Source organism: Prosopis cineraria, unplaced genomic scaffold (genome assembly GCF_029017545.1).
Source record: "Prosopis cineraria cultivar Desert tree isolate PC_DT_omini unplaced genomic scaffold, ASM2901754v1 PC986, whole genome shotgun sequence".
Classification (NCBI taxonomy): Eukaryota; Viridiplantae; Streptophyta; class Magnoliopsida; order Fabales; family Fabaceae; genus Prosopis; species Prosopis cineraria.
The window spans coordinates 16,661-25,947 of record NW_026556311.1 but is presented as its reverse complement, the minus strand read 5'-3'; the positions used below and the strand labels follow the sequence as shown (position 1 = coordinate 25,947).

The 9,287-nt window shown below is 31.9% G+C and overlaps 1 protein-coding gene across 1 annotated transcript; it reads right to left on the bottom strand.

Moving 5' to 3' along the window:
- Positions 1-4,665: 4,665 nt before the first annotated feature.
- On the bottom strand, positions 4,666-6,816 carry LOC129298979 (40S ribosomal protein S10-1-like). Its single transcript, XM_054937418.1, has 5 exons — positions 6,674-6,816; positions 6,519-6,567; positions 6,153-6,432; positions 5,856-5,985; positions 4,666-4,913 (listed from the first exon to the last, which is right to left on the bottom strand). Exons 1-5 carry the CDS (start codon positions 6,674-6,676, stop codon positions 4,839-4,841), a joined length of 537 nt encoding a protein of 178 aa, XP_054793393.1. The 5' UTR covers positions 6,677-6,816; the 3' UTR covers positions 4,666-4,838.
- Positions 6,817-9,287: the final 2,471 nt, after the last annotated feature.

Here is a 9,287-nt window from a genome sequence, read left to right as displayed (position 1 = left end):
ATATAAATTTGTAATTTTAAATTATCAATAAAACTCAAATTTTACAATTTATCTATTATCTAAAAATTAGGATGTTACAAAAAAACATCGAAAAAAATAAAGAACTACTGAATCATTATACCAAAGTACTGAATATATCTAGTACCACTTTTAAATATATTAGACATAACTATTGAATTCACCTTATATCATTGTTGAAAATACCTTAAATAACTACTGAAATTACATGACCATACTATAAAAGGACAATTTAAATATTCTAAATGTTATTCAGCAACTTTCTCAAGGTTAATTATTTAAAACTTGTCTCCTCTCGTGCCTCAATTTCGTAAAGTGGTCTCAAACGAATGTATGCACATGTAATTTGTTGGATGAATGTTAACTACTGAAACTAGCTAACATGATTTGGAAATATTGTTAATGTAATTGGGAAAACTAGGAACCAAATTTGGAAAGGAGTTGTTTTCAATTGTGTAATTCATAGACAACTTCATGATGTAACATCCTGAAAATTTTAAAACTCAAATTTAATTTAAAATAAAATATTTATAATTAAATTAAAATTAAGAATAACTTAATAGAAGTTCAGAGTTTGAATTTTATTAAGTAAAAGTTTGGTTTTATTTTTTTTAATTATGAAAAAAATTACCAAAGTTGCTTAAGGCTTTTGTGCTATTATAGAAAAATGTTAGGCCCTTCTTTGTAATTTTTTTCAAATTGTTTTGTTCAATTTTTAAAGGGGAAAAGAACATAGAAACATGGAGAAAAAGAAGCAAGACAACACACAAGACCAAGAGAGAAGAGGAGGAGAAGAGAAAAGAAAGAGAGGGAGCTAGGATTTGGATCTAAGAGGCTTTGTAGCCATTACTAGCTCGATTACGCAGTAGGTAAACTCCCTACTTCAATCATCATCCTTCCCTCTTGGTTTTCTTAAGTTTTTGGAAGAGATAAATTTTAGATTTTGATCATAAAGGCTTTATTCTTGTAAGCTTTGGTTTCTTTGGATCCTATGAAGGATATTTTGAGTTTCTATATAGTGCTCTAATATTTTGAGTGGGCAATTGAATGAAAAAGGGAGTTTTAGGGTAAAAATCAAACCTTAAGAGATTGAATTTCACTCTTTAATGGTTTGAGTCTATTTATTTGCTTATAATTGTACTATTTAAATCCAATAAGATTTAAATTAAGCTTTGATTTTCATTATAATAGCTAATGGTAAAAGTTGGTGATGCTAAGTGAAGGGTTTTGGTTGATTTAAAATTGTACAGTTTGAAAATTTGCCTAATGATGGCTCACACATGATTTTGGTAGTTAAGTGGTATTATGTGAATGGTTAGTTTAATATATGGACTATTGAGTTGGATTATAGCTCATTGACCCAAGTTGTGTGGTATGAGTTATAATCTTCTTTTATGCTATTTGACATGATAAGTGATGTGGATCACTTATATGTTATAGGGATTGCTGGTGAAATTTGTTCGAAAATTAAGGGACAAGCCAAGTTTCATGTTGTACAAGGGAAAATCCTTTTGGTATAAAAGGGTTGAGATTACAAGAGAATTTATATTTCTTATTGCTTTATTTGGCTATTTTTGAATAAATATTATTAGCTATCATGCATTACATGTTTTAAATGATTACATGCAATTAATTATATTTTATAGAGACTTATGGGGTGCTACTTGAATAATAGTGCATATATGTTTTCTATTTGTTTAACAATAATGTTTTTATAGAAATGAGATTGTTTACATGTATTGTAATTATAGAGAATGGAAGTTACACTTAAAAAAGTGTAACTAGGTTAGGTACCTTCAATAGGCTAAGGAACCGCTTAAGGGAGGAGCAATATTTGTCATACTACCTTAAAGTGTTGAAGTGGTCAATACTTAGGAAAGGTAAACACAAGTGAAAGACATAATGTCGGTGAGAGTTCACCAATGGGGAGGTATGAAATTGTGATATTCTATGGCACACTGCTAGTACTCAGTGTTGCCTTTTATATTGTGGGCTTAGTGCACTAAAGTGGTTAGTAGATTGAGTATTCGACACCTCTTAATGGGAGAGGGAATCCAACATATGAAGTATGAAGTTGAGTGTCTAGACTAAGATAGCCCTTACATGAAGAGTAAGTCGAGCTGGCTTTAGGAAGAAGTTAGATTCGGTTGTTTAGGATTCACGTCGAAGGAGCACAAGCGAGTAGGTGGATTTGATCATCCCTTAGATTATGTTTTGTGCTTGTAGAGATACAAGTGGGTATTAGGTTTATCTGCGAGCTAAAGAGTACCAGGGGTATTTTGTTTGTTAGCAAAGGTCATACTAGCCTATGTCATACATTCATGCATTTGAAATGATTAAATTATATGTTATGTTTAATCTATTACTCATTTATTCGACTATGGCTTACTTTGTAATAATAAGTATAGATTTCTCTGTTGCTAAAACTGTGGATGTCTTACCCTTTTTTTTCAATATTTTCAAGTCCAGGCAAAGGATCCAGTGGTGGACGAGGAAAAGAGCAGAGTTAGGAGTTGTTTGTGGATTGTAAAGAACTACAACCCTTTTCTTTTGAGAAAATCTATTATAATATATTTAAGTTAGAATACCAGTAGGATGTGTTTATATATATACGTGTGAATATGTGTGGATTGTATGCCTTTGAATGGATTTTTTTTTTTGTTTGTAGACTTGTGACTAGAAAACTTGGTTATGGTGTGTGGTTTTGATGGATTCATTTGATAAACCAAGTTTTCACTACAAGCAAAATATTTATTTTAGTACATATGTAAATATATATGATTCTAAATGCAAAGTGATTGCATTGCGAATGGTGTGCTATGGGCAAACATATACCTGGAATAGAGAGAGTGGATGTGAGGGCCCTATGGGGATCTTTGAGACAAGTGAAAATATTTTTATGCTTTCTATATGTCTCTAAACATTTTAGAAATCATTTTCTTTGTAAATTAAACTCTCACAGACTCTTTATAGAGATTCTAAGACTATCAAAATATGTAAAACTTAAACTACACCAACTCTTCACTTGAATCTTTTTAACTTCATTGTTTTCACATATAATTTTTCAATAAGTCTTATAAAATAACATTTTTACTAAATTTCTTATCATCAAAACAAGGTGATCCAACTTGGTGATATCGTTTCCTTGAATGAGACTATATTGGCAGCTCCTTTTGGCTTTTAGACATCTCAGGCTTATTAGCATCTGGGGCGTTGACCCTCTCTTAAACAGATGGATGAAGCTCTAGGGCCTCATTTTGATTATCTTCCTCAACAAGCAAGTCAAACATTGTTCCCCTTGAAACATGACCTGGGAAATTGCCAACAAAAACTCTTTTTATCCCTCGTCAAATCTTCTGCCACTTCGCAAAACATTGGGATCCCCTAATATTAAACAGAGTTTTGTCATCCACACTAATTTTAGAAATGAGAGCTTTGGATAAATCCATTACCACAACCAATCTAGCAAATTGACCTCTATCTTCTGACTTTGTGTTGTAGTCAACTTGAATAACTTTACCTAAGATAACACCAATGGCTTTGATGATATTCTTCTTATGTTATTTCACTTGTAGACCAAGTAGCCTGATCACAATGTATTAGTTACTCTTCAAGGTTAGTGATTTTTGTTGAGCCCATTTTGAATAAGTTCGAACATTAAAAATATATTATTCTATTAAGCCCAACTTTAAATCTTTTTCACATTTGTTAAGCTTGACTCAAATTACTGACTTTATATTATCCTTATCTTTATGTGAACTGCTTGTTCTGTGTGTCATAAGCATATCCTTAAAGTGCCTGTCCTCAACTGACTAGACTGTCAAGATGAAAAGATTCAAATCACATGGCTTAGTCTTCTGTCAGATTGGTCTTTTCTTTGGCAATCAATTTTTAAACGGCTATACAATCAAGAAGCATGCTCAAGAATCTGGTTTATTTCACTTTCTTTGTCTTCGATTTGCATTATGGTGGGTTTGTAATATATGCTCCAACTATACTTCAACTGGTTCAAGCATGACGATCACTTGCTGCAGGAAAAATTACATTCAGAACATCCTATCCAACAGGTGTATCTCCATGCACTCCTCGCTTGGTTTCATCCTCCAGATTTGCAAGTTGCTCGTGAACATGATTTTTTCTTTTCTGCTTTTAGTTTCTCACCTTGGTTTAATAATTTACATTCTATCATGTAATAATTTTCTTGTACATATTTTGCCCTTCAATATAATTTGCCTTCTTATAAATTTTTTTTAATAAAAAAAGCAAATCCTTTTTGTAAGGAATCGTTCGAGGTTTAGGGCTATCACCAGCTCGCATGTCATCACTAGTTTCAGCAGCATCCGAGACTTCATCCTCCACAAGGGAAGATGGTTCAGCTACATAATCATTAATCCAATTCCATGTTTGTTGAATCTTTATTTTTCTCTACATTCAAAGGAAGGATTAATCTTGACTTTGTTAATAGAGTGATTATCATCCAGGAGTAGAGCGGGAGAGAGCATTCCTCCATCGGTTCGGCTAACATCCTCTAAAAATAATGGGTCATAAGTATTAAAAAGGACTTGGTTCTCGTTCAGCTAAATTTGTGAAATGATTCTCTAAGCAACAATCGGGCGAAAAAAAAAAAACATTGGAATTAGATCCGGAGAATCAGAAAATTGGAAATATTCATTGGACGAAATAACTCGTAATGAAACAATAATGTCACGTCGCTCAAACAATATTTGGGAGTCTCCTCTCTAGACTCCTTACCACGCCTGCATTTGTCTATATAGCTAATAACTAGTAATTCCAAAATCTGTGGCACAGATCAATATTCTTTAGGAAAGATCTGAACTATTTGGAGCTCCGTAACCTCCAGCACCACGTCCAAAACTAGTTCTGCCACCAGAACCCTGCTCCATGGAATCATCATTATTTATATTATTGTAAATATAAATGTAAAATTTTACGAGAAAAGGGAATATTTATTCAATTTAATCATCAAAGTCGAGAATATACAACAGCATCAAACAAGGCAAATGCCAAAGATAGGAAAACAGCAAGGAAAAGAGAGTACAGAGACACTACGAAACGTCTGGACTAAATATAAATGCAAAATTTGAATAAATAATACAGGACAAATCCTATTTGCTTTAAAAAAACGTACTTTTTCTAAAGGAGAAAAAGTGCTTTCCCCTTGCACCAACGCAGGGGTGTAATCAGAGTTTCAGCAAGTAGAAATCATTAAACTAAGATCAAGTAATTTGAAATGGAACAATAACAAAGGAACCAGATTCCAGGAACGTGACAATTTCATGAACTTGTGAACATAGCTATGGAGATTAGAAACCCCCTCATAAACATGGATGTTCTATTGCTTCAAGATTATGATCAATGGAGAAAAACTATAAAACTGCACTGCGAAGTAAGAATGTCACAAAGCATGAATATAAAACATGGAGGTTCTATTGCTTCCTGAAACAGAGAGTTTTAATTTTGACCATTTAGATTGCGGTGCTCTTCATTCAGAACCAATTCCAATGATGTGGTTAATAGAGTAAAATTTTAAATTTGAGCAATGAAAATCAGAATGTCACCCGGAACCTGAATATGAATCAGGAATTCCACAAACTGGCAGCCTACACCAGCTATCATAATTCAAGCAAGTTATCAGTAACATATCTTCTTTAACCGTACGCACTATGCAGCAAGAAGAAACTACAAGCAAACGATGGAATTAGTTTCATCCACACACAAACACAATTTGAAAATGACCACATCCAATGCCACGCTAACCAGAGATACTAAAGAATGCTGAATCTAGTGACTATGCAGTAAGCAGGAAAAAATCTTACCCCAAAAGAGGGTCTGTAATCAGCAGGTGCACCACCCTTGTCACCAAAGTCACCACCAGGACCTCGGGGACCTCCACGGTAGCCATCACGGTCACCAAATCTCCGTTCTCCTTCGAATCTAGGTGGACCCCTGTTCACAATCATACGCAGTTACCAAGAGGCACTCAAATACAGAAGCATACAGAGACATATTACAATCAGATGAACACATAACATACGAGATTGAGTAGCCAATTAGAATGAAATTAGACAATTAGATATTTAAGATAAAGTAATCGGTATGAAAGAGGAATTCACCGAGGGCGATCGCCAGGTGGGCCGCCGAAAGGCCTACCAACAGGCTTAGCTTGTTTCTTCAAAGTAGCCGGGACGATCTCAGAAGGGAGATTGAGGTAGGTTCTAAGGAACTCGATGCCATCATTGGTGAGATACCAGTAATAGTGCATCCAAGCGAAGGTCTCGCGGACATACTCCTTCGACTTGAAGCTCTGCATCAACTTAATCACCTGTAGATTCGGTACATCAATCTCAGGATGTTTTGGCATATTGAAGTCCTTCTTCGCATAGCAAACTCCCTCTGCACAGAAATAACAAAGTTAAAACACAAGGGGGAAGTCTAGGAGAGATTCAAACCAGAAGGATAATATAGGGTAATGAAGGGACCTTTGAAGAGGTATTTGCATATCTCTCGACGGTTCTTCTCGGGAATTATCTAGGAACATCAATTCAGAAAACGCATAAATCAAATCGGTCGAGTTACAGAGATTTCAAGTAAGCAAAACTGCTTTTCATTGAAGTGTTGAGATAGAACACAATACCATGGTTTCGGCGGCGGCGGCACAGAGCCCGGATCACGGTGGGTGTGGAGACAGGAGATTAACCACGCTCTTGTTCAGAGTTACAAAACCCTAATCCGATAACTTTTGGTTTTATACGGAAATGGAAATTCATATCACATTCCAATTTTGTTCTGGTTGGGTCTCATCAATGGGCTTTAATTTCATAATTTTGTCTATGGTCCACGTGCGATTTCCATATCATAATTTAGTTAGTTCCCTACAATAGGACACTCTTACGAGTTACGACCAACATTATAAAAATTGAATTGATTTAAGTATTAATTCATGATTCAATAGTTGGACTTCAGTTCAAACCACAGTTCCACCGGTTATAAATAAATTAATATATTTTTAATATTATATATTTAAAATAAAAAATAATCATATATAGCAATAAAAATAAATATTTAAATTTCAAACAAAATAATATACAATAAAAAATATAATATCCATCAATATTATAACATTTTCATCCAAAACATATACAAGTGTTTCATAATTCATAATTTATAACTTTAAAATATATACACATATACATAATTTATACATATTCCATACATTTTTTTATTTCATAATGCTTATTAGGTATAAATATGCATAAATTATAATTTAAAAATATAAATTTAAAATAAAAAATTTAAAAATAATATAACCGATTCAACTGGTTCTTGCCCGGTTTTGGCCGGTTCTATCGGTTCGTGGCGGGTTATATTGGTTCGTTGCCAATTCTCAAAATTTTTGATTTTTTGTGATGACCGGACCGGACTTAGGACCAGCTTCTAGTTGAATTGGTTGGACCAGCCGGTCTAGTCTGGTTCTAATAACACTGGTTATGACTTCGCTTTCGCCCTTGTTATAAAAAAAATATAAAAAAAATCAGGAGAAAGAAGGTTATTAGCCTAAAAAAAATAAAATGTAGGGATAATATAACTTTTAACTCTTAAATTTTTTTAATTGTCAATTTAATAATTAAACTTTGATTTAGTGCAATTCAATTCTTAGAATTTATTGAGTTAAAGAATTATAGATGCCAACTTGTATTAAGTCAAAAAATTATAAAAATTGAATTATTTCAAATTAATAATATAAGAAAAATGGTCACTAATGTCAATATGTGTGTCATTGGCCATCAATTTTAGTTTTATTGACGCTTATACAACTATTAATAATTATTGAATAAAATATTGTTAAAAAAAGTAGGGATTAAAAATTGGGAAAATAATAATAAAATTATACAAAAATATGTAAATGATAATTAAATCCCTTAAAATGCTATAAATCCTTTGAAGTCATTGGATATCTTTTTGACATTAATGATTTTAGATTAAATGATTAAAGTGCTTCTTATTTAAAATAAAAATAGCAAGTCCAGCTCCATTTTCCCAAACATTATTCAAATAATTACAACTTTTGCTCTATGAATCACAAAAATTAAATAAGAAATCATAACTTCTCACGTGAAATTTTTTTTATGATTAATAAACAAGTTATGAAAATAATCAGTCTTAATCAAAATTTTTGTTTAAATAATCATAACTTTGATTATGTGAATCGCAAAAAATTGAGTAAAAATCACAACTTTTCATATAAAATTTCTTTTATTATTGAAGTTCAAATTCTGAAAATAACCAATTATAACTTTTATTTAAACAATCACAACTTTTATTATGTGAATCATAAGAATTAAACAAGAAATCACAACTTTCATGTAAATTTCTTTTATCATTAAAGTTTAATTTTTAAAAATAACCAAATGCAACATTTGTTTAAGCAATCACAACTTTTATTTTGTGAATCACAAAAATTAAACAAAAAATCACAACTTTTCTCATGAGCATGTTATTTTTTTTTTTTTAAAATTTTAAACAAAGGGCAATTAGTCTTTTAACATAAAATCATTGATGTCATAAAAGAACTTAAAAATTTCAGAGAAATTATGACATTTTGAGAGATTTGATTGTCATTTATATATTTTGATGGAATTCATTGCCATTTTCCCTATAAAATTTACATTATTTTTGACATTTTGATGACTCTATATTTTTACTTATAACTACAGTGTTTTTAGTTGCATTTTGGGGAGTTATCAATAAAAAAGCAAAGTGTTTTCATACTTAATTAAAGAGATGTTAACTATGGCTATCACATGGGTTTAGTGTAATATTTTAAAGAAAATGATTTAAGTTGGGTGAGTTTTAAGCAAACCAATTATTCACTTGTGAAAGTTGATTTTAATAGGTGAACATCAATGAACTAGAATAATATTGTGAAAGAAAAGGGGTTACATCTATTGCAACATTTTCCTTAATGCACAATAAAGCTCATTTGTAACATCTTATTTATTTTCTCATTGTCAGTTTAAGATTCTTAATAGTATAAATCGGACTCCCTTGTGTCCTTGTAAAGTATCATATGCTGAAGTAAAAATCAAAATATTTCTTTTCATTTGGTTTGTGTACCGTTCTCAGTATCAAAGAGAGGTTCTAGAGACAGGGAATCACTTGAAAAATACCCTAAAAGCATATTTGAGAAATCGTCATTGAAGGAGTTCACTGTCACTCTTAGAAGTTGTATTTTCAGCTATTTTTTAGAC

Excerpts from the sequence above, each read along its gene's own strand:
- LOC129298979 (XM_054937418.1), bottom strand. Across the intron at positions 5,986-6,152 it reads CCACCTGGCGATCGCCCTCG|GGGTCCACCTAGATTCGAAG; the intron begins GTGAATTCCTCT and ends GATTGTGAACAG. Across the intron at positions 4,914-5,855 it reads ATTACAGACCCTCTTTTGGG|GGTTCTGGTGGCAGAACTAG; the intron begins GTAAGATTTTTT and ends TCCATGGAGCAG.